Source organism: Podarcis filfolensis (genome assembly GCF_964270895.1).
Source record: "Podarcis filfolensis genome assembly, chromosome: 1".
NCBI lineage: Eukaryota > Metazoa > Chordata > Lepidosauria > Squamata > Lacertidae > Podarcis > Podarcis filfolensis.
The window spans coordinates 89,419,893-89,445,652 of NC_139604.1; the positions used below are offsets into that span (position 1 = coordinate 89,419,893).

Consider the following 25,760-nt stretch of genomic DNA (forward strand, 5'->3'; position numbering starts at 1 on the left):
TAATCTCAAATGTGAAACGTGTTGCTTGGAACACCACAATGTTTTTCAATTCCTATTTTTCACCAGTGCCCTTAAGATCATGCATTCGTCTTCCATTTCCTGTCCCTCGCTTTGTACTCTCACACCGATTCAGCCCTTGAAATTGATTCCTTTCATCTTACTCTAACAATCTTCTCTAATATGTACTGTCTTTCCCTTTAGACACTCTGGAATGTATTCAACAGGGTCTGTGTAAAAGCAGAACAAAGTTTGTCTCATGCAGCATGACTTCTCCTTCCTTTCCTCCCCTTTGCAGCTTCCTACATGCTCCCATAAGCTCTGGAGGGTTGGGGGACCCCCCCTCAAAGGTAGATTTGGGGGGAAGCACAGGAGGCTGCTGGGGGAGGGGAGAAGAAGGCAAAGTACCATTGCATGAATAGATCTCTGCTCATTTATATCAAGAGAATCTTACTCTGGTGAACAAGTCTGTTATAATCTTAATTGCTCACTGTTACAAAATAATGCCATGCACATTGATAGCTTACAGAAAGGCCCCTCCTGACTGGTGTTTTATTGTGGGTGTTTTCTACAACATGTTCTTGACACAATAATAGTGCATTAGTGGTAGATTTGTTCTGCTTTAGTTTGTTCTGCAATGCTTCCCCAATGCTGCCACAGTACTGCCGTCCGGAGGGACTACGGGACAACAGAAGTGGGATAAAAAATACACTATAACATCTGTGGGGTATAAAGTTACAGGATTTCAGCAAGAAGTTACCAGATGTGCACTGATTGGAAATGAAACAGTATGACCACCCCAAACCTTTTGCAGGTGCAAACAGTATTGAACGTGGAATCATGCATGATCACTTTGATAGCATCATAAGCACAAAATAATCTTGAATGTGTAATTGAAAGGATGTCTGGAGGGGTCCCAAGACTCCACCTGAAAAGGCCAGGAAGCTCATCACTATCCTGATCAGAGGGACCAGGGAGGGGAAATCATCTGGAAATGCATTTATTTCCCCCCTCAGCAAGAAGCATCATCTCTGCTTTAAGAAATCCTCTTTCACTTTACCCATTCTTGCCTTTGTGGTTTCTCATTGTATTAGTCATGTACAAGGTGAGATGGGAGTGAAAAATAAGGCATAAAACCTTCACATTTCTTTTCTCACCTTATTTTTCTGCTGTCTTGGATCTTTTCTAGAGCTTTCTTTCCGTGTCTGGATGTGTGGAGGCAGCTTGGAGATCGTTCCCTGCAGCCGAGTAGGACATGTTTTCAGGAAGCGCCATCCGTATGACTTCCCTGAGGGAAATGCGCTGACCTATATCAAGTAGGAATGGGTGACTCCTTGATCCCAGTTCAGGAAACAGGAGGGTGGCAGAGTGCATTTAGGCCCAACTAGGATATAGTGTTTGCCTGAAGGAAAGAAAGGACACTGGGGCCAACTTCTTGAGGTATTTGCCAGTTTCCTTCCTTCACTCAGGGACTTGAGTATGAACCCAAATGGAATTCATGAAAGCTGCTTGGATATTCCTGGCTAAATCTATCTCGTTTCCTGCTGTTTTGGTTTATTTGTATTTATAGCAAACACTTCTCTAATACTCTGGAAATAGTATTTTAAATCCTCTATATACATTGGGTATATACTTTATATACTTGGAAAAAACCACTATACTAATGCAGAGTAGTGTGTGAGCTATACCCTAATTAAATAGCAGTTTATAAAACCCATTGAAGTATATTTGACAGTGAGCCCCTATTTAATGTAAAAATATGATTTTTAAATTAAGGGTGACTGTTTATCATGGAGGAGTACAGCTGCACAGGCTCAATACTTGTGGTCTATAGTAACCCAGTGTTAATTTCTGTGTGGGTTCTCGCAAACCGCTGATATGTTTTGGCCAGAATTAGACATTATGGAAAACATGCGGCTCCTGCCAAAAACAGCAGCCCCGGTTTTCCTCTTCTCTTCACCAGCAAGACAAGTTTTTCTACCCCCACACGGCAGCCAGTGAATCCCTGTTCAATTACCCTCCACTCATAGCTGCTTTGTGGCATATGTGGAAGATCCAGATGTCTCAACCCTCTTACATATTTTGCACCTGTTATGACCCTAAGTATGCAGGAGGGTTAAGAGGCGTCTGGATCTTCCACATGTGCCACAGAGTGGCAGCAGCTCTGAGTGGAGGTAATGGGTTGAATCCAACATCATGTGAACGAAGTTCTGCTTGCACAATAGGACTTCCCCTTCCTCTGCAGTCCCTTGTGCTGTCAATCTTACAGAGCAGAGAGCTGAAGGGGAGAGGAGAGGATGGAGGAGTCCCATTGTGCAAGCAGAACTCTGTCCCACTCACACGCAAACACCACTGGATACAGGAAGGGCAACTGAGTGGCTGCCATAGAATTTTGTTAGTTGCCATGGTGGGAAACCAGTGTACTTCTTCCTTTACAGGGATTTTCTCACGGGAATGTGCTGGTGTTGTTCCATCTGAACACACACCCCTCTCTTTTCCATGCATTCTCCCCCAAATTGGCTCTGGGGTAGGTTCAGGAGAAACCCCACAATACCATGTAGGGGAAGGAGAAGGCCAGTCATTCCATCAGGCAAGCTTAGTAACTATGTTGAATTCTTCCCTGCATATCCAAGGTTCTGTGGGATATAAATAACCTTAGAGAAAATAACAGTTGAATAGCTGTTTTATGTTGATGCAGCCGTTGGGATGGATGAATCAGTTGTGGTCTTGCAAGCTCAGAGATGGGGTGCAAACACCACCACCCATCAATTGGTTCCTGTTTTGGGGGAAATGTACAAGTTTAGTCATGACATCCCTGTGCTTCCAAATTTGCTGGCAATGAGAATTTGGGAGGGTTGAAGTTTCCATAAGGGTGACTTAATTTCATGTTGTGACAAGTGGTACAGTAAATAACCGTGGTTGACCTTTCCCATCTGCAGAAATACCAAACGTACAGCAGAAGTATGGATGGATGAATACAAGCAGTATTACTATGAGGCCAGGCCATCTGCCATTGGGAAGTCATTTGGAAGGTAAGCATCCCAAACCAGGCAAATGGGTATTCGTGTCAGATAGCTCTTATAAGCTACTCTTAGGGAGAGGTGACAGCATAGGCACTCTCCCATAACTAACATGCCTCTGGAAACACGATTCGAACAGCTGATTAACACATTCTTCTATTGATTGGTTTTATATTTAAACATAAGTTCATCTCCTGCACTCTATGGTAGTGGCTCTGTATAATCAAAATGGCTTGAACTAGATGGCTTTAAAGGGGATTAGGCGACTTTTGGAGCTTTAGCCTATCAACAGTGACCAGTAATGAACATGATGGTTATATCCTGCCTCTGGGATCAGGGTTACTATGCCTCTCAATACCCATTTCTAGGAGAAAGCTATTGCTTGTGGGTTTCGGCATCTGGTTGGCCATTATAGGATGCTGTAATAGATACTAGGCCTTTAGTTGGTCTGATCAAAATGGGGTCTTCTTAGCACATTTCTAGGCATAACCTGACAAGGCAGCACTTTGCCAGGGATTCAGGCAAGGGGTTTTGCTATGGGGAATTTTTTTTTGTTTTAAAAAAAATGTTTTGCAGATTCATAGCTGAAACCTGCTATATATGACAATGATTGGCTGTCACCCATCATGTTCCTAAGAAATCTCTCATACGCAAAATCCCCAGAACAGTTGTGCATTTTAAAATACCATTACAGGTTAGGTTTTTTTTTAAAAAAAAATTAAGTCGACAATTTAATGCATCACACTTGTAAAACGTAAAAAGGAAGGACGTCTTGAGAGAAGGGCGACACCAGTGACTGCACCAGCATATGATTTGCTGGTATGTATGTCTGCTTTTCAGTTTGTGAAGCCTGAGCAAATGAGTTTTGTTCGGCAGCTGAGGGATCCATTGTGACTTCACTTTTTATATCACCATAAACAGACCCCGGGCTGAGGTGACGGCATTTACCTGACCTCCTGGCAGTGATAGCAGGCAAGACGGTGAAGTGGTTTTTTGCTGTGGAACCTTATTGGCTTAGCTGGTGCTAACCTCTCCACCGCCTTGCCCCTCACAGTAGCCTGTGGAGACTTTGCTGCCGGGAGATTAGGTAATCAGCGCTGCCCCCACCCTGCGGTCTGCTACTGTATATTACCTTTCCCTTTACCCTTACATAACTGGATCCTAGGCAAAGCAAGGAGAAAGATGCTACTGGGAGCAGAATAAACACTCCCATGCTACTTCAGTTTCTCAGTGAGTCGTAGGATATGGGATGATTTATTGGAAGCTTTGCTTGCCCCCGGAGTCCACACGCTTCCCCTGCGGTGCTCTGCTCCAAAGGGCTCCTCACAGCTTGCTTCAGCAGAGTGTATACACAGCGTAGAAACAGAAGCTGTTGCCGTGTGTGCGTAACAAATCAGGCTTGACGCACGGTGTCCTCCTTATCTTACAAATAGCTTTATTCTCGTAGCAAAACAACAAATCATAACTTTCCTGGTGATATAGCACACATCTTGCTCCTCTCTCCCAACGGAGCAACACACACTCTGAGAGACAGAGTTGAACACTCCCCTCAGTATTCTAAACCACACCTCAGAATGTGAGACGTCACTCAGAACTTCTTAACCCTGTAAGTTCTGACTCTCTCCATATAGGATACACCCATATCTGGCCCATGCAGCCCAAAAGGGTTCAAGATGAACAGAGGCGTGGGACTACATTAATAGATGCCTTGGGAAAGGAGGAAGAGACTGGCAGAAGAGGTCTGACTTAGCCCATCAGCTTGAGAATCCTCCCCGTCCCCTGCGCTAAGCTTAAAATAGAAATTACAAAAGCACCTCTGTTAGGACTTGTTAGCATAGGTGTTGTGAAAATGCGTCATTGTATTGTTTCAGTAGCATGTGGCTGCACTTCACACATTTGGGCATTTTGTAATCTTTGCTTGTGTTCTGCCTGTGTTATGAGAATCTCTTTTGTCCACATTCACAACGAAGATAGGAACAATTTGCTTTTGCTTCCAGTATTGTGGACCGGGTGGAACAGCGCAGGAAACTGAACTGTAAATCCTTCCAGTGGTACTTGGAGAACGTCTACCCTGAGCTCAAGTGAGTCATCCTTTGAATCTCAAGTAAAACCGCAGGATGTATATTTAACATTGTGGGAAGGAGGAAAGTGGCAGGTGCCTTCCCAAGAGGTAAAACATGCTTGTAGCACATTGGAAAGATGCATGACAAATTGGAGGTTCTTTTCTGGAACAGGTATCTCCACACCTCCCACCCATGGGCCTGACATGGCTCTGTTTGAACCAATGCCTCTTCACTATGGCAGCTTGAACTTTTGAGGTGGGATTAGACAACTGGGAGCTCATCCACACTTCTGCTTTGTCTCGTGCCCAGAAAGCATGAGTCCAAGGGATTTTCCACTTGTCTCATGTTTCTAGGCATGGTTCCGAGTGGTTTTGTGTTTCCTCTGCTGCTTTTCCTGGGAAAACCTGCTCCTTAACCCTGAATTGGAGCAAACATAAATCTGTAGAAAACACAATTGTTGTTTGCTCTGATTCAGTGGTAAAGATCAGGTTTTCTGAAAAGTTGCTATGGGAAACGGTAGAAGGCACAGTTGGGTCGAGCTTAATTTACTGTGAAAGGATAGAAGCATCAGAACCTCATAAGCAAGGTGTAGCCTTCTTTCATGAGGCATCCTAGAAGGCAAAAATATATAACCCACTCAGAGAACAATGGAGTTATGTGGTACATCAGTTGGAGTAATAGAAATGAGAATACATATACCGGTATATGTTGTAGTATGTTTAGAAGTTATAATCTGTTGTAATTAAAATGAATAAGACTGATTCTGAAACCTTTTGCCGTAATTTGAAAAAGATCAAAAAGTCTGCTTGCTTAACTGGTACAAACTAGTTAGTATCACAGAGGTAACTTTGGTGTAAGATGCACCTCACTTTAATTACTGAAGTAAGAGCAGGAGTGGGTTAGTTAAGGGGCATAGTTAATCTTGGGGAAAACAGACTTTATTGTATACAATGTAGCTCAAGAAAAACAAATGGTTCACATATATACCTGCTTTAACATGGTATTATCATTCTCACAATTGGTGTTCTTCTTGAATTCCCTCAGTGACTTCAGTTGATTGCAATATTCTTTTCATTACTGTGTTTCACTCCAGAGGTGGGATAGCATTCCTGTGTCGTGTGATACTATTCTCATATGTATATGGAAGATTTATTTTTATTTTCTTCTGGATTATCACCATCAAATATAGAGATGGTATTGATAATTTGGCAATTTGTGTTCTGGTTTTGTTTTGTCTCTCAGGGTTCCAGAAAAGGAGCTGATTCCTGGCATCATCAAGCAAGGGGCAAATTGCTTGGAGTCTCAGGGACAGGATACAGCAGGGAATTCTCTAGCAGGGGTTGGAAGCTGTAAAGGGACAGTGAACAATCCTGTGGCCACTCAGGTGAGGCGAACTGAAGTTGGTCCCTTTATTCTTTTCTGCTGCTTTTCTACTACCTACTGGGGAAGGTAAATGTGTGCATTTGAAGCATGGTGATCTTGGTGGATCCCTTGGCTGGGCAGAGGCAGTAGATAATTTGTGGACAATAGGGCTAGGCCTCATCAGGCCTTGCCTCAGTTCTTCCTCCAAGCCACATTGATTGTTGGAAGGCAGAGAAGGAATTGACTGGGATTCATCCTTCCCTGAAGTTCCTCCCCAGACACTTGAGTGGACCCCCTTGATAAAGTACTTGCACAGCAAACCATCATAAAATGGGTTGCCCACAAGGCTACTGCCCCACGCAGCACAATCCACAGGGGCAGCAGATCCGGCCTCCAAGGAATGCATCACCTACTGCTGCTATTGTGATTGCAGTAACAGCTGTGGTGTGCTTCTTGGAGGCTGGAGGCTGCCTCCTCGGCAGCTGCCTCCCACCCTTATTCCCATTGTTGAACTTCACTCCCTGCACCCTTATTCCTGATGGAGATCTTCACTCACCCTGTTATGTACTGAAGTTCTCACCCTGGGCCAGCAGGGGGATACTGTAGATAGTTATGCAAATGAAGGATCGAAAGTGACGTTCAGTGATTGGATAGTTTGTATGCAAATGAAGGATCGAAAGTGACGTTCAGTGATTGGATAGTTTTAGAAAGTTGCAACAGTTACCTTGTTCTGGAGCTCTATATAAGCAGGCTGACTGAGCTCCTCAGTTCAGTTCTGTTCCAGCTTACAAATAAAGAGCTGCTTTGGAAGAATCGCTGTGTCGTCTGATATGTTCGCCCACAACTTAACACACTCCTTCTTCTATGGCAGGGTAGGCCTTCTGTGGTTCGCCTCAGGTACCAAAATGTCTTGGGCCAACCCTGGTAGCCCAAGCTCTTCTTCCGAATAGGCGCTGCTTGGCATGAGCTTTTTTTTTCAGTCAGACATCTCCCCTCTGGCCATTTCCTTGGCCCTTGAAAATCAGCACAGCCTGTGGGTGTAGAGCCAGAACAGATGAGAAGGATCAGGGAGAAAATTCAGAGTAACTCACAGAAACCAGCCCTCAGAGTTCTAGCATCGTGTGGGCAGCAGTTGAGATACAGTGCGCACATAGCATTGTTTGGAATTGGGGGAGCAATGAAGAGAATGGAGAACTAATGTGAAGAATGACCCAGATCCACTTATTATCTTACAATTCCATTACTATTCTGTTTTACTATTGCCTTAAGGACATAGTTCAGATGTAGAGGCAGGAAGTCCCTTGCCACATGCAGGAGCTGTCCAACAGAGGAGGAGGAGGCAGCTATTTAAAGGACATTGGGAGCTATGGTATTGTGAAAAAAAACTTTTATGTCTTGAGGCTGTTTCACACAGTACACAGTTTTCCTGAACTACAATGAAGGACAAAAAAAGTGAAATCAATGCGTAATATCTGCAGCTGTGGTGATAGCACACACATGTATTGCATTACATGTACAAGACATGGGGAGGCCACATGTTTACCATGGATGTGATGGTCAGAATCTACAGACAACTTTTTTCCTATATGGAACTCTATAAATAGTGATACCATGTAAAATAGCATTTAGTGGCTCCTAATCAACCAGATTTGTTGGATATGGGAATAATGCCCACTTTATTCCCCCCTGAGCTTTTCACCAGTTCTGTTTGGTATGTAAAAGTTAATAGCACTACTATCACACAGGGAATATATGTATGTTGATCCTGGGTGTGGTTGCAAACGTATATTAATTTTAATATTATTGTTTGAATTTATATACCGCCATATACATGGAAGTCTCAGGGCGGTTCACAGAAAAGATCAACATAAAAATCACAATATATATATAATCAAAAGAAAAACAACAACCCAATAGCACCCCCCCCCGAAAAAGAGCCACATTTTAAAAGGGCATAGGATGTCAATCAGAACAACTACTAAAGGCCTGGTTAAAAAGCAATGTTTTTGCCTGGCGCCTAAAGGTGTATAATGAAGGCGCCAGGCGAACTTCCCTGTGGAGAGCATCCCACAGAATGCAAGGCACGGAATTAGATCCTGCACGCTGTAGGAGTTAGGAGTTATGGCGACAGATCGTTGTAAAGAATTTAGTGCTCTAAATCCTGTTTAAGGCTGTGCACACATTGCCAGTTTAAAATGCAGCGACATTGGATTCCTCTAGCTGGCATGTCCAAAGTCCATTTGGGGGGCCTAATCCAGTCCTCTGGTCGGTTTAATCCGGCCCCTGTGGCAGTTTATTTTCTGGGGTAAAGGGTAAAATCCTATAAAAAGCTCAACAATTTCAATACTCAAAAAAGGTCAACAACCTTGCTTGGCCCTTTGGTCGGCCCCCATGGCCCTTCACTTCATCAAATCTGGCCCTCTTTGAAAAAAGTTTTGACACCCCTATAGATAAATGTGGATTGTGGTTAACATTGTATGGACATTGCTTCCCAAAGCAGTGCTGTGAGTGCATTGGATCCAAAGTACACAGCCTAAGACCTTTTCGTCCACCCAGGTTTTTATATTGGTGTTTTAAATCTCCGGGAGGGGGGTGTTTCCTCTCCCTTTTGCAACAAAATTATATTTTTCTATTGCTGATTATGATGTATTAGTATTGTTTTGTTTGTAAGCCACCCAGGGGGGGAATTTCTTTGTGAATAAATATTGGCTTTGCTTATTCTGGAGTAGGTAGCAAATCCCCTCTGTGTTGAATGAGAATCAGTTGCAAATGCTCTCAAAATTGGCTTGAAATAGTAGCTGCTTTCTTTATAATTCATTATGGGCATTCATAATAGAACTGCTCTGCAACATAATGGTTCATGCTATGTGTGGCAAAATCCTCTACACTTTTTAAAAAATATATTTTTAATTATTTCCCAGAAAGAGAACAATACAGAATAAAATACAGAACAAACTATTGGAGTACATAGTAAATAGCCACAAACATAACACGTAGCTACAGAATCTTGCTTTTTGCAAAACCCTTTAAACTTCAGTGGCTTCTGAGGAATTTATTCCAGCTGACAATCTCGACCGGGAACCCTTCATTCAGATGCTGTCATATAGCAAGGAAGCAGCTTGAGTCAGCAAAAGGTCGCAGTAGGATACTGGATGCCAACAAATGCTCACTCACATCTGTTAATGGTTGGGAAGGAGCCTGCAGACAGCGTCCAACAAGCTGTTTGATTTGACTTGCTGTGCTATTTTGTCATTGTTTGAAACTGCTGAAATTCATTGAACTGTATCTCTGTCCTGGGAATTATCCCAGCGAAGAAGGCGAATGTTAATTGTCTGTTGGGAAGGATGGTTATTAGGTGGGAGGGTAAATCAATGAAGTGGGCTTGCCCTCTTGCTCTGTGTTTGTTACTGGTGGGTGTCTATGCTGTCTCCCTAATGATAAATTGCATGTTTTGCCACCATAGACAATAGCTACAATCGTGATTTAGAAACAAGTTGATAACTTTCCCTATTGGGGAAGATAAGTAGAAACAGTGGCCTGTTCTAGAAGAAGCAAGTGGGGGGGATCCTCAGGCCCAAGGGTTGAATGTGTCCTTACTGATCTCTCCGTCAGACCCAGGCTTTGCCCTCCCCCACAAGCCTCTCCCTAAGCCCCACCTCTCACTGGTCCCACTCTGTCCCTTCCTTGCATGCTCTTGCATGGAATGTGTCCTTGCACTGTGATATTGCCCCTTGCTGGTCCAGATGGAAAGAGGTGTATGGGCTGTATGTAAAAAAAACACAACCCTCTGGTTTTTGGATTGTTGTAAGGTAAGCCTACTGCATGGAAGGTAAGAGGCACATCTCTTGCACTGCTCAGCTGTGCCTCTGGCCCCACCCACTACTGTTATGTGACCTCTGGGAGGTTTTCCATAAGGGGATGTGGCCCTTAGGCTGAAAGGCGTTTCCCCGCACACCCTGGCCTACCACCTCTGCCAATCATGGGAAAAGGTTGTCCAAGGCTGAAATCCTTGGACAAGCTGTTGTCTAGCAAGAGGGAGAGCCAATTAGTATCCTTTGAAGCACACCTCAAAAGCTCTTTTTTGAACCCTGAATTCTTTGAGTGCCCAGTCTTTCCCAAACTATATCAGGATTTCAGTCTCTGTTTCCAAAACCAAGTGTCCTTCACATATGCAGTGTTTCTTGCCTTTTTCCTGCTATGTTTCCCCTCTATACTGAAAGCTGCTGCTTCTGCAGGTTCAGTAACCTCTGAAGAAGTAAGTGGACCCCTCCTGCTAGTTCGCACCGTGCTTTGTCCTTTGTACATGCATGCCCAAAGGCCATTGCATAGAGAAATTCAGGTGACGAAAAGGTCTGAGTCAGCCCTTTTCTTACAAGCAAAAGCAACATGCACTGAGCACTTGATGGCTGAAAGAGGTATTGTGTTTCCATCACTGAACTCTGTTCTTTTCTTTTTCCTCCAAAGGAGTGGATATTCAGTGACCCTTTAATCAGGCAGCAGGACAAGTGTCTTTCAATCACCTCTTTCTCCGCTGGCTCTCAGATCACAATTGAGGCATGCAATCAGAAAGATGGCAGACAGGTACGGTGCTTCCTTAATCACACTTCCCCTGTTTTATTGTGGTGCCATTGTAGTTTAGTTTTAAAAATTACTGTATAAGGGTGGTTTGGCTCTGGAGATGGGATACAATCCATGGTGATATCATAAAGCTGGTGTGTTTGTTTGTTTGTGTGTGTGTGAGTGGTGTAAGTGCCATCCAAAGCACACTGGCCACGCTGACTGGGGCTGATGGGAGCTAGAGTCAGACAACATTTTGGGGGCATCCAGTTGGGAAAGCCTGCCCTAAGGCATTTAAAATAAGAATAAATCAAGAACACTAGTAGCAGTTTTAGAAGTCACAATACAACACAGGTATCGGGAGTGGTGGGGTTGGTTTGCACATCACAGTTCATGGCACAGGTAATATCTAATATGCGTTCATGGCACTGGTACAACTCTATAGAAAAGGCTACGGAAACGTGTTGCTTTGCTATAGGATATCTTATGCTGAAACTGGCTGCTTTCCTGCGTGAGTTTTAAAAACTAGGGCTCAGTTTCAAATTTCTGGTGCAGATTTTCTTGGTGGGGGGGAGTAGCTCAAAATTGAAGGTGGGATTTTGGGGAGAACTTTCTGAAAGGTTATGTGATGAAACTTACAATTGGTAGTGAGTGGCAGTGACTTATCTCCCCCCTCCCTTTTTTTACCCCAAAGCTACTATAATATAGGGTTGCAATATGTCCGGGAACTCCCAGTGGTCATACATGCCCATCCCGGGGGGAATTTTACATTTTAAAGCAAATGCCCTGGATTTGAGGGTGTTTTTTTAAAAAAGTGTGTGTGTGGCTCTTGTTCAGGGTCTGGCTCTAGCGCAGACAACCCTGGCTCAAGCTCGAGAGCGCAGGGGGGGCTATTGCTATAAGCTCAACAACTTTTGTGTCTGAATAACCCTACTATAATAAACTATATTTTTGCTATTGCCGAAGGTGGGGTGGCTGAAGCACAGTTATTCGTAGCAGCCCTCAACCGGTGGCCAGGTTACACGCCCCACCCCTCCTGCAACTTATAGCTCCTCTCAAACTATGCTACGCCATTGCATAGTGTCATTTCAAGGGAGCTGTGGGGCGGGAGAGGGAGAGATCGCGACCATGACTGGCAGCTCCTATTTTTCCTCCAGGATACATCTGGAACAGTGCTATATCATGACAAAGCATTGTTCCAGGTCACAGCAAAATAACTGTTGCTTTTTGGTGGTCTCTAAGAGCAGCCTTGTTTGTTGCTGCAGCTACTTACATGGTGGCAGCAGAAATACAGTTTGAAGCCTCAAAGGGGTTTTAAATAAGAAAAGGGGCAGAAAAGAAAGAAACCATTGAAAAATGCCTCCTTGAATTCTTCCAGTCCCCCTCCAAAAATTGACAACCCTCCCCACAGTTTGCTACCTGCTAAATGGATGGAAAGTAGGGGTGGGATTTCATCTAACCCATAGATCAGGAAAGGTTCCTAATTCCTGGTATGGGAGGTTTTTCTATTTCTATTAATAGCTGCGACACAGAATGAATCTGTTCTGCATGAGGGAGTTGACAAGTCTAAACTAAATACTGTATGTGCAGCCCCTCCTTCATCTCCAGCAGTATCGACCTGTTCAGGTACTCCTAATTGCCTATATGTCTCTGTTTTAAAAAACAAAACAAAAAACAAGGACAGAATTCCTTTTAAAACCTTGCACATAGAGAACATAAGCACAAGTTTCCCAAGAGCTCTGGCTAATGTAGGAGCGCCCATAAAAACTGTCACAACACATATGCCCTGGATAAACTCTTGCCGTTGAAATTAGGGCTGTGTGAATGTCCCCAGTGAGTTGGTCTTGCCTAGGCCTACCTTCCTCCTCTGCTGGTGACCACACACGCACACCGGCCTGCTTTGGAACTAGGTCACTAATTTCTTCTTAAGTGCTTTCACAAAATCTTCCTCCCTGTGGCATAGCAAACTCTTGCTGCTGCTGCAGAACTCATCCTCCATTGTCTCTTGTGCCTAAGAAGCCAAGTCTCTGTCACCTGCAGCTCTTAGCTGGTGTCCTTTTTGAAATGGAAACAATGAATGAGCCATGCTTGCATATGAGACCATTACTCTGCAGTCTTCTGGATTCAAATGGAATCGAAAAGCTCAGAAGCATGGTTCTTCTTTTTCATATATTTTTTTAGCCTTCATTATTTTGAGCCATTTAGCAAGGAATGTTTCTACAACAATTCCCGTGCTGCTTTTTGTATGCGTGCACAAACTCAAAACTCATCTTAGGAACTGACCAGGGCAAAAAGGGGGCTAAAGTGAAAAAGTAAGCTAATCCTGTTTTGGCCTGGAAAGGAAATAGACGTTGTGGATATGGCATTGGGCTCGTGTCTGTTGATTTTATTATTTTTCACTAGCCTTTTTCTCCATCATTCTTAAGAATCTCAGATGGCATCCTTCCCAAATCACTGGATTCCTGGAGCTCCCCCATTGGCATCACTTCATTTAAAAGTGCTTCTTTATAGCAGTGCTTCTAATTTCTATCACAACAGCAGTGCAAGTAACCATATGACATGATGCAAATAAAGCCCTCCACAATAAGCATTTGATACAATGCAGACATATACTGTACAAAAATAACAATTATTAAACACAGTACCAAAATTTCCCCAAAATATATGGCAATGTTCCACAGTTGGTAGATCTCATGCGGTTTGTATCAGGCTGCCACTGATGTGCTGTGGCTGACAAACTAGACCCTGAAAACTCCATCGGACAGACTCTGAAAATAGTGGCAATGTGTTGAAATAAGCTGGGTTATGGATGGACCAATTAAGAGCTAAGCATCCCAGGAAAAAGCTACCGTTCTGAGGGTGGGAGGCAAGGGGGACCCCCAAGTCTTGGCCACTGTACTTGTGCAGAAACACCAGCACAGTGAAGCTTCCCCAATCCTACTCCCCCTAATGCTGAAAGTCTCACAGCTGGACATGTTTGTTTAAAGAAGAAGAAGAGAAGAGTCTGGTTTGATATCCCACTTTATCACTAGCCAAAGGAGTCTCAAAGCGGCTAACATTCTCCTTTTCCTTCCTCCCCCACAACAAACACTCTGTGAGGTGAGTGGGGCTGAGAGACTTCAAAGAAGTGTGACTAGCCCAAGGTCACCCAGCAGCTGCATGTGGAGGAGCAGGGACACGAACCCAGTTCCCCAGATTACGAGTCTACCACTCTTAACCACTACACCACACACACAACAGCTTTTTTTCTGACAGCACTCACTGGTAGGGACTAGTAGCACTGTTTTTTCTGCTGCCTCTGGCAGACATTTTGCGCTAGCACCCATGACACTTTTATCAACATATGAGTACCAGCATCCCCCTTTTTACATAGATAGATACTTTAAAAAGACATTCTCATTCTAGCACTGATGTACAAAAATACCCTTTGCAATTTTTAACGCACATTCCCCCCTTTTATCAGCAACTGTGGCAGATGAATAAACAAGTGAAGCACATTCCCCCCTTTTGTGGGGACCAGATAAGATGTCAATAGCACTGAGCGGGGACAGCAACATTATAGCACCAAAAGTAGAGTAGCACCAGGGATAGCTTAAAATCGCACATGTGGTAGTTATATATCAATCTTTCTATCAAAGGGAGAGGGCATTCTTTCCTGCTGCCCCTAAACTGTGGACTCCCCTCCTTGCAGACACGTGTCTGGCACCTTCATTCATTCATTTATTTTGTCTGTCATGGGTGCTTTAGCTGAGATTCCTGCATTGCAGGGGGTTGAACTAGATGACCCTTGGGGTCCCTTCCAACTCTACAATTCTACAATTCTATGATTTAACGTTATTTGGCAAAATGTTAGAATCAAAAATAAAAGCAGGTATTGAAAAAATATCCAAAAGATGATTAAAATCTGCAGTAGCTAAAAGGAAATAAAACACATGCAACTTCTACATGTCTGGCTAGGCTCACCTAAACAAACATATTTTAAGTTGGTGTTGAAAAGAGTACAGTGAAATTTCCTGCCTGATGCCAAGAGGCAGAGTTCCTTGTATATCTTCTGACATGCGTGGAAGGAACATCTCTTCACCTTAGTCTTTGGCACTTGAAATAGATACATGTTAGAATCCACCTTATTCTTAGCATAAATTGTTTTAATATTCTATTTTTATATTGAGTAAGAAATCTTATGATTATAATAAATCTATTGGCTAGTCAAACAATCCTATTTTTGGTCAGCTTTTCTACTTGGTTTATGTTTGTCACAAGGCAAAGATGATGATTCTTAAAAAGTCCAAATTTCTTACATTTTCTTTTTATGTAAGAATTGGGACAATGGAGAATTGTTCTTCCATTAAAAATATTTTTGCTGTATTTCTGAAGTGTTATCAGTAAGTGGTGTTTTTTTTTAACCTGCTATATTAGTTGCACTGGAATGACTTAATTGCCATATTGAGGAGTAATTATTCTATGTTAGATGAGTATCTGGGTACAAGAAGAAGAAGAAGAAGAAGAAGAAGAAGAAGAAGAAGAAGAAGAAGAAGAGAGTGACAACTACTCCCAAATATTCTGAAAATCTTATTTTGTTATGGACCAATTGGGTGTGAAACATTAGTTGCTAGCGGAAAGTGATGGAAGTTTATCATGCGGTTTCTTCTGTTGCTTGCTTCCAGAGAGGGGGAAATGGAACGCTACAGGAACAGACAGATTGCCATTGCAGACACACACATACAGAGATTTTTCAGGTGCTTGGATCAGCATCTACTTTATAATAATCTGAGAAAACATTCCTTTCTGAATGTGACCCCTGCAGCAGAATAGTACTTGTTTTTTTTAGTAGGCATTAGCTTCCCACAGCTCAAATTCTTTTGGTTTTATTTAGTGCATAGCTTGAAGTGAAGGGGTTTCAAAGTGGGAATGAGAAAGATTAGCATTTGTAGTCCATGTATTACACAATCTTTGATTCCAGAACACTTGTTTTTAATGCGGTTTCTGCACATGCTAGTATAGAGAGAAGTGAGGGGCAGATGGGCCGTGTCCACCTGGGAAGGTAGCTGATCTAGGAGAAGGAAAACTCTGATCAACGTTTTACCTTTTTCTAATTTTCTTTCATTCAGCCTCTGACCCTTTCCCTTCAGAGGAGGGAGGGCCTATTTTCCCTCCCTGCTCCTAAACATCCCTTTCTCCCAACCACCTTTACTCAGTATGTGGGGAATTGCTGGTCTTCGCATTGAGGAGACACCATTTCAGCAAGGCCCAATGTTTGAGAAATGTTGATGTAGATCTGGGCCCACAGGCTTGCAAACAGCCACCCAGTTTGCATGCATGATTCAGACCAAGGTCAAACTTGAATGCTTTCTTCTTTCTTTCTTTCTGCTATGGAAGATCTCATCTCCACTCTGCTGGCCCAAGGCTGGGTTATTTTTAATAACTCTTTTGTGCACTCAAGCCATCAGATGTGAAATTTCAAACGAAGCTGTGTCTTGTACAGTGACATTACTGCTCTTTGGGCCATGTCCTGGAAAATGCAGTGGCAAGCCTGGATGTGTGTGACGGGGTGGGGGTGGGAGGTTAATGAAACCAAGCCGCCATTTACAGCTAACTAATTACAAGATGCAGTAATTGCGGTAATACAGTTCCCTACATGTCATCCCTGCCCTCTGTCCTCACTCTTGTGCCCTCTCTCACCTTACCTTTCTGTTGAATCGGAATGACTGAAAAAGATTCTGTTGATACAACCGCTGCGCTTTCAAGTTGTGCAATTAACAGAGGAGTTTCTTTCGTTTGGTGTCGTTCATTAGCGGGAGAAAATGCTTGCTGGGTGCCCTGCTGCAGCTGCAAGCCACTGCTAAGGAATGAGCGAGGGATATCAATCCTACTTAAAGAGGTTTACAGATCAGTGGGCCTCTAGTCCAGAAAAAACAGCATGATACAAGGGTCTCTCAAAGGGGCCAGGATGCTGCTGGGGGCCAAAGGAAGGGAAACATCCCTGGCTAATTACCATTGACAGCAATCTCTGTACAATGGAAGAGCTTGACAAATCACAACTGGTCCCCTTACAGACAGTAAAGAGTACCAGGATGATTAAGTCTAACCCACCACAATCTTGTCAAAAGACTATCTGTTGATCTGAGATAGGGAGGGGGCTGACACACAGGGAAAGGTGGCTCTCCAGGCACTGTAGTCCTAGTCCACTAAAAGCAGTTATGGGGACCCTCGTGAGGAAGCTTCCACCCTCCAGATGTTGCTGAACTGCAACCTCCCATCATCCCTGGCCATTGGCCAGGCTTGCCGAGGCTGATGGGAGTTGTAGTTTGGCAACAGCTGGAGGGCCAGACTCCTGACTTGGAGCTTTAAAAATAAGAGCCAGCACTTTGAATTGAGGTTGGGAACAAATAGGCAACCAATTCCAGTGAAATGGTATCAGATTAATATACCCTGCCCAGTCAGCACCTGTTATTAGTCAGACAGTGGCATTCTGAACTGGCTGAAATTTCTGAGCTCTTTTAAGAGTTACTAAGTGACTGTCTTCTCCAGGAAAGTCTACAGCTGGCCTACCAGGCTAAGCTTATAGAAAACATTTTATCCTCTCCCACGGCCTCTAGATCAGAGGTCTATACTCACTGCCTCCAGGCAAGGACTAGTCCCCAGCAAATCTTTTTGGGAGTCCCTCCCAAGACTACACCAATTTTGGACGTGATGGCAAAAGGGGAAAAAACCCACAACAGGGAAATAGTGCTAATAGTGCTAAAGTGGACACGTTTGAAGCTCTCCACCTCACCAAGACCATTGTTCTGCAAATCACACATGCCACTTTTGGTCATCAGAATGGTACCTCCCTTCCCGGAAGAACAGTAGCTGCCTAACGTTCAGCGTGGTAACCCTATTCTTTTACAGATTCCAAAGTGTTTGCAGAGCAGATACCGGGTGTCCTTCAAATCATCACAAAGAGAACACCTGGTACTTACACAACCTTACCATATAAAAAGGGGCTACTGAGATAGGTTTGTTAGAAAGGGGGCCCCATCTTGGATTTTGTGGAGAGTTTTAATTCTCTCTCTCATTCTTCACCACCTTCCTGCACACTGTTGCTGTACTAGGTAGTTCTGCTTGTGTGGGAGATATGGTCAGTCCACCAACAGAACTGAAGGAGTCCGATCGTGAAAGTGGGTTAAATATCAATGTATAGGACGCCAATGTTAAATCATTAAATGATTCCGTAACGTGGCAGCAGGCAGAGTGCTTTGAAGACGGCACAATCGATTCAAGACAAATAATGATCTTGCCAAAGGAAATCAGGTGTAGCAGGTGGTACTTCCAAGAAAATGAACTAATGATAATGGCTAATGAAGCCTTTACTTCAAGTGTTTATAGATTTTAACATCTGGACATTTGCTGGTTGCCCTACAACCTACGGCATATGTCTTGGTTGTCTAAAACTGTTCAGCTTGTCAACCTGAGAAGAATTGCCCGTTATGAATGCGTACTGTGTGCTAGCGTGAATTTTAAGGGGCCAAGCTGCCTGGGTGGAGCTGCTAGCTCTCAGCATTTCCTACCTGGATGTGCCATGGGGTTGGAGGCTATCCCTTTTTGCCCTCATCAGTCAAGCAGCTGAGACAAATAGCAATTTAATATCTCTGAGTGGTCAAGTTTCTAAGAGCACCCTGGCCCTCTTTTATACCCGAAGAAGCAAAAGGGGAAAGACGAGCCATTGGGAAGGTTCAGCCCGTTCAACTGCTGAGCAGTCTCCTCTAATGTGCCACAGAATTGGCATTAGGGAGTTCTCACAGCTATACTATGTTGTTACTTTATTGAGCATTTCATTTTGCCATGCTAGCGGGCTTCTAAGCACACAGGACTAGTTAAAACCAAGCGGCTATGTTTGGGGCAGGCGAGAGGGCCTAATTTCATGTGCTATAAGAACCTATAACAGGGATGTTGCTGGACTCCAACTCTCATGGCCAATGATCAAGGGTGATGGGAGTTGGACGTCAACAATATCCGGAGGACCACAGATTGCCCATCTTTGCCCTGTACTAAAAAATGGAATCATGCAGTTGGAAGCAAGCCATGGCCAATTCCCTGCTGTCTGGCAGAATCAACTGTCCACCCACTAGCCCTTAATAGATCAATGGTTTGCACCAATATGCCACAAGACCAGAAATGTGTACACACTACAAAATGCCACTTACAAAGCAAATAAGCGTAGAATGGCTTGGGTAAGTGAGCTGAGCCACAGCTGTAGGGGAGGGCAGAAAATGACACTTGGTCACATAAATTACTGGTTTTTATATTAATAAGCCAGACCGTCCTTAGCTAAAAGAAACTTAGAGTTTGTGCACACATTTCGCCTGACTGCCTGGCTGCTGAACCAAGAGGTAATAGGTGCACTTACCTGTTCAGAGCTGCATCTTCTTACAAGAGGCTTTGCACTCAGATAACACATATCCAGGTACAAAATGCTTGCACATTATCTCAGTCGTGAAGTGTCGATGTGAATAAATGTGTGTCAGTGATGACTAGGAAACCGTTGGGTCCACTCAAAAACATTTGAAAGTGTGGGGGGTTTGATTTATACTCGTGTGCTTATCCTAACTAATCCAAGCAACACTTCGGTATTTTAGAACTTGGGCAGCAGAGCCTAAAAATAAATTGCCTCGTAAGAAGTAGCCCCGAGTCAAGACATGGAAATTTTGCTGGAGGCAATTCACAAGAGGAAAAAGAGAATAGAGAATCTGCTGGGAGGGGGGGGGAAGCAGCCCAATGCCACTGATTGTACAAAATATATGTGATTCCAAAAGCTAGAGGATTGGTTGCCATTCATCCCCACTCCTAGTCAGAATCCCAATGATCCAAATTTCTGATGCCTTCGCCACTTGTTCCACCCCCTTAATCAGGTCATCCTTGATGCCCCAAGCCTCATACTGACAGATGCAATTCTATGCATGTTTACTCAGAAATAAGATTTCTATGGGACTTGCTCTGTGGTGAGTGTGCATGGCATAGTGCTGTGACTATTTAATCATTAGAGATGCTGGATACCTTTCTCAATGAGATGTGCTACTGAATTAGAAGGCGAAAGCTCTGAAACTGTCATGCACATGCCAGAAATTCAAAATGGTGACACTAAATAACACCATGAACAAATACGATTTATTTAGCACTTCTTGAGTGTGTAGCGTCACAGACACAGCTGTGTGCTTTAAACATAACAAGCAAGAAACTAAGTAAAGACGGGGTCAGGTTTAATCGCTTGATGTTGTTCTTTGTCTTCCTTCCCTTCTTTCCTCTCACAGAAATGGAAGATGAAAGGCAACTTCATCCAGCACTTCGTCAGTGGCCTTTGCTTAGAAAGCCAGTCCAGCAGACTAGTGACCAACATCTGCCAGTCAGACATACTGGGCCAACAATGGCAGCTGCTTCAAGCCACATGATGGTTGCCGGGCAACTTCTCTGATGCTTTTGCATGAGACTCTTGGGAATGGAAGGGGTTAGGGTGGGGGATGAAGTTTGATTATCTTTAAACCCTAAGTATTTTGATTGTGAGCCTCAGCCAATAACTATTTCAGTTGAAATGTCAGTGTTTTTGGATCCATTAACGAAGCACTCTGAAATATATGGAAAGATCCCTGGAAATAGCCCATCTGCTAGCCGTTTCCCCTCTGTGAGTAACTCCATAAGAAGCTCCACAGCAGCTCACAGCTCGGGAAGGGTGCAGCCCAGCAGCCCAGACTTAGGTGTGACTAAGACTGACTTGACAACTCTTCTCCTCTCCTCCATTCCTTTCTCTCCAGGGAAACTTGTGCTCTCTGGCCCTATGGAGTTGTCGCAATGGATGTCTGTGACAACGCTTAATATGAACTCCTGGTGGATTTGTTTGGCTTCACTGGCATTTCGACCTGACATCACTTCTCATTTTGCATGTGTGTTGTACAAAAAAGCTGTATGAGAAAACTAGCAAGAATTGTTGTGGCTAAGTTATTGGGAGATGCCTAATTGTGGGGGGTGGGGGATGAAAGAAGCAGCAGCTAGGGTCTTTATTGTTGTTTTTTGTTTCGTTTCTGTGTTTGGTTCCTCACTGGCGTGTGTTAATATAATTCATCGCAGAGATTCTCTGTATGGCTTCTTGTTTTGCTGTTTTTGATAGGGTTGATGGTACATTGCAGTAAGAAACTTAAAACCCCAACTGGCTAAATGGTCTGTTGGTATTTTTTAATTTATTTTTATTTTTTAAAATGAGTCCGGAAGCACAAACGCTGTCTGAAAAGCACATGGACAAAAGGTCCCCTTTTCCCCTACAGAAGATGCGGCATAAGTGATGCTTTTTGTTGTTTAGTACTGTCTTTACCTCTTTTCTTCCACCGCTAGGAAAACAATGTTCAGAAAATGAATGCCTAAGCTATAGTGGATAGGTTATTGGAGGTCACTCTTGAGACTGATAAATGTGAGGCAGCAGCTGCTAGGGAACCATCCATTAAGTCTCATCCAGAAGCATTCAATGACATTACCCTGACAGCCTGTGTTAAAAGTGTTGGTGCTTTCTGTGCTAAGCGAAAGGGCTTGAAGGACTCAGAAGAGAACAAAAATCATTCCCTTCTGCCTTCACTAACATGCATGAGAGATACAGTCACATGCAAAAAGCAACCCATTATATTATTTACCATATTCTTGTAAGCACAGCTTGTGCTGAAGAACCGATGCCCAAATGGTCAAGCTGTGCTCTTGTGCCTGGCCCATGTTAACAAATCAAACAGAACTGGATTTCCTTCTTAAGACCTAAGGAGTTGCTTCACAGCCTGTTCCCGAGACCAAAGCCAGACTTTTGCATCCTCGCACGAGATAAGGCCAACTTTGCTGGGTTGTGTTTATTTACTTTTTTCCTCCCTGGAGTGTAAAACATGAACTCGGACCATTTGCTGACTTCCTCCTGATCCCGACACTTTTCCCAGCAGACTTAGAGACTAGCACTTTGCCCCTTTGCTACTGGCTGAAAGCTTGTGACTGCAGTGCACCCAACTAAGACTGTGCTCCTGTCGATATCTGTGTGGGAATAAGCCCATTGAACTCATTGGATCACAGCCAGAGTGGTGTTACTTGAATGTTCTCTTAGTTCAAGGACTTCTGCTTGAGCAACGGAATGTCCTGCCCCTCTTCTCCCCCGGTGTGTCCCCTAAATCAATTCCACAGCCCTCTGGAGAACATTTGGGAAGGACGCTGGGAATGTGGGGGGGCAGCAACCCCATTGCACAAATGGAAATCCTTGAGTTGAATACCACCCAGTGGGACTTACTGTTGAGTTAACATGCACAATATCAAGTCTCAGATGAGCTGCATGGTACTGTGCAACTGACCTGCATCACTGCATAGGTTGCATGAGCTCAGTGTTGACATGCAACCCATATGGCAACTCAACATGAATTCTGGTGTGTATATGTTCCCAGGATCTAAACCAGTTTCGAGAGCAGACCCTTTTGTGCAAACATGGTTCCCTTTAAGAGAATGCTAACGAGAGGGACCATGGCCTGTTCCACATGGTTTGAATTATACTTGAATGGGAACAGCAGGAGAGAAAGTCATGGCCTGCATGACTGTTGCAAGACTCATGTTAGTGAATTGTACCTTGGCACAGCAGTACCACTGTTTGCCTGTCAAGTCTGTGTCATCTCAGAGAACTGAGGTGCTGCCTGCATGCTGACATTAGTATAGGCCCTGCAATGTCCTAAAGAGTCCTTCATGTGGTCACCTTATACCAGAGGTCTTCACTACCAAGAGGTCTGGTTCACATTAAAGAGGTCTCGTAACATTAAACCATGATTTAGCGGAAGGATGAATATCTATGAGTCTGGAATGAAGCATCGGCTCTCATGCCCCCCCCCTTTCTCCCCACCTGACTGGGCTTCTGCCAAGTTTAGTTCACTTTTGAAATCTCAAATTAGCGTTATAAACAAACCAGGGATTCTGGTTTAAAGCAATGGTTAATTGCTCAAGAGGCCAGCTTTGAACCATGAGTTAGGAATTGTTTGTTTTAAACCAGGATCCTTGGCTATATATATAACACCACGCAAATACATTAATATGAAAGCTAAATTGTTCACAATTTCATGCAGTTTCTGTATATGGCACCAAGTTGAAATCTTTTCAACCATGGCATCATACATTCCACTTGTTGCTGGAACTGTGTAATGAGCACTCAGAGACTTAAAATATGAACACTTCAGACATTAAATTCTCTGCATGATGTTGATAAGTAATCATGCATGTCTGAATTGGCCCTAAGGTGGTAGAATCATGTGAGAGAACTGTGCCGTATCAGTTTCTGTCTATTAAACCTGCATGTAGAAAGAGTATAGGTGTGTGATTGTGTGCGAGTCCTTATATCTGGAGGTAGAGGAGACTTCTGAAGAGGGGCAGCTGCTGAGATGGCCCTGTTGAGGAAGTAAGCACTTGGAAAGGGGCATTCGCTACTGTCTGCATCTGATGCTGCTGTTTCTCTGTTACATCGAGCTGGGAAGCAAACAGCTAAGTGAAGTCACCTTCACTGTAACTTTGGGGGACTCCATGGTTGTCTGTTGCAGCCATTAAGCAGGCAACTCTAAGGGATCACAACAGTGAGATTTGGGAAGCTTTCAGAGGTAATGAGAGATTTTCGGATCACATTAGAGGCACTCAAGAAGTATGGCTCATTTAGCAGGGAAATCAAAACCAAGCCTCACGCTGCTGGAGCTAACATCAGAGCAGGGTGAATACGAGGGGCAACAGTAAGACCGGTCAGTATTATGGCTTGCTTTCAGTATGAGTCTTTCCGCCATAAAAGGAGAAATTACTCTGTTTTTAACTTCCATGCATCTGCTAACAAAAAACAAGGATTTCCCCTTTTCCTAAGTTGTAGCCTGACAGTTGCAAAGACTTGTATGTTCACATCACTGCTTAAGTGAAGATTACGTGTCTTAATATCAAGCCATTTAAATTGCTAGGTGGTGCTAAAAGTCCCCAGCACAGTCCATGCCCCAGGATTCAAACACTGCTTTTCAAATTCAAATAAAATCAAGGTGTTTCCAAAATGGCCCTCCTCTACCGTTACAAAATCAACATAATATACTACTACTTCCTGTGACATTCCTTTAAAGACCCTGATTGAGAAACACACCTGGGTTTGCAGTCCTCTGGCTGAGCAGCAGGTGGCAGGCGGAGTCAGCTAAGATAGTGCTGTGCGTCTTCTCTGAAGGTCTAAATCCAGGCCCTGTCCGGAGTGGGGGAAAGGAGTAGCTGTGTTAAGATACTCAGCAGGTTGGCATCCCTAACCACCTGTTAGGTGCTGTGTCCATTATTCTCTGTGTTGGGGACCACAGACAGAAGTCTGAATGCTGGATACAGGGAGGAATCCAGCATCTGATTTGGGGCTGGGGTTTCTGGTCCAGCAGGGGATGCTTGTCTAGGGAAGCCACCTTCCATGACAAAGACCTCCCCCCGCCCAAGAAAGCCTTACAGTGTTTTAAGTAGAGGGGCTGAGTGTAGCCTTCAGCTTGTGAAATATGCAGTCAGAATGAAACAATGACAAGTGATTTCATTACCAGGAAAAGGTGGAATAGGGATTTTTAAAAGATTTAATGAAATCTTATCCGGTGTAATTGGATGTGCAGAATGGGGAATTAGCAGGATTTATTTAACAGGAGCCAAAAATGCTGTCCAGAAATCCTTTTGGAAGGCTTTGTTTTCTCCTCTCCTTTCATTAAAATGCACTTTGCCAAAAGTAATTTATGTGGACGCAGGTTTGTTTCCCCCCTTTCCCTAACCAAAGCATGTACCAGAACGTGTCAGGATGCTGGAATAAACTCCACTTCTGAAAATGTGTTTCAGCATTTTAATTGGGTTCCATCTTAGGCTGCATTTGCATTAACGCTTCAGCACTGGATTACTTCTGGGACTGCAACAACCACGGGAAGGCGCCTCTGCAGCTGTAAATTCACACCTCCAGTGATAGCTCAATGTTACACCAGCTTTAGCTGCCACTAAAAGACCCGGCAGTAGTTCCAAGGGTCTAGGCATGAAAAAGAAATGTGCAGGCAGATTTAGGATTCAGCACGAGGTGGAGAGTTTCTCAAATGGAGCATCACTGCAAACTTTATTCATTTCAAACTGGCAGATGGACACATTTATCACAGCACAAAGTGCGCTTTGAACATGGACACAGAAGACACGACAGCCTCAGTAAGGTACCTGAAGTTAACATGAGCACAGCATCAGGAGTACACAAAAAGAATGCAGTCTTATGTAAAGGAGCTTGTACCCGTGCTAAATTACTATTATAAACACCCATGTGGAATTTCCTGGCTTTAAACTGGATTGACCTTTCCTACACCTCTGTTTTGATTAGTTTTTATCAGCGGTTAACTTCAAAATAAAGTCTGCTGAAGACTTGAAAGATGCATTACATTTTAGATAGCAAACAGTGATGCATTTTGCATTGTCTATGTAGAATCTCTTGGGGAGAAATTTGGATTCACAAACTTAGGCTGAGGCATGTAAACATGTTTTTGCATGTTTTTTCAGCGGCTCTCCTTCACTTTTAACATTTTGCTCCTAAGTACATGTGTTCTTAAGATTTTGGGGAACATGTCTTTGGAGATTAGGTCATGGAAAAAACTCTTACATTGCAGTTTTTTCCCTACTTGCCATGAAACTCACTGGGTGGCCTGGGGCCGGTCACTCAATCTTAGCCTAATTTACCTCACAGGGTTGCTGTGAGGATAAATAGGGAGGAGAAGAACTA

At 43.6% G+C, this 25,760-nt stretch overlaps 1 protein-coding gene across 3 annotated transcripts in view; it reads left to right on the top strand.

Annotated features, from left to right (window-relative positions):
* GALNT16 (polypeptide N-acetylgalactosaminyltransferase 16) overlaps nucleotides 1-24,837 on the top strand; it is a 139,884-nt gene extending 115,047 nt beyond the window's left edge. For 2 of the 3 annotated variants that reach the window (XM_083607137.1, XM_083607136.1), the window contains exons 10-15: nucleotides 1,187-1,313; nucleotides 2,937-3,029; nucleotides 5,015-5,098; nucleotides 6,323-6,464; nucleotides 10,907-11,023; nucleotides 20,287-24,837. In XM_083607137.1, coding sequence (XP_083463263.1) covers nucleotides 1,187-1,313; nucleotides 2,937-3,029; nucleotides 5,015-5,098; nucleotides 6,323-6,464; nucleotides 10,907-11,023; nucleotides 20,287-20,424 — 701 coding nt within the window. In that variant the 3' untranslated portion in view covers nucleotides 20,425-24,837. Of the gene's footprint in view, nucleotides 1-1,186; nucleotides 1,314-2,936; nucleotides 3,030-5,014; nucleotides 5,099-6,322; nucleotides 6,465-7,711; nucleotides 7,812-10,906; nucleotides 11,024-20,286 lie in introns of all 3 variants that reach the window. The other variant, XR_014546465.1, reaches the window with a different exon arrangement.
* Nucleotides 24,838-25,760: the final 923 nt, after the last annotated feature.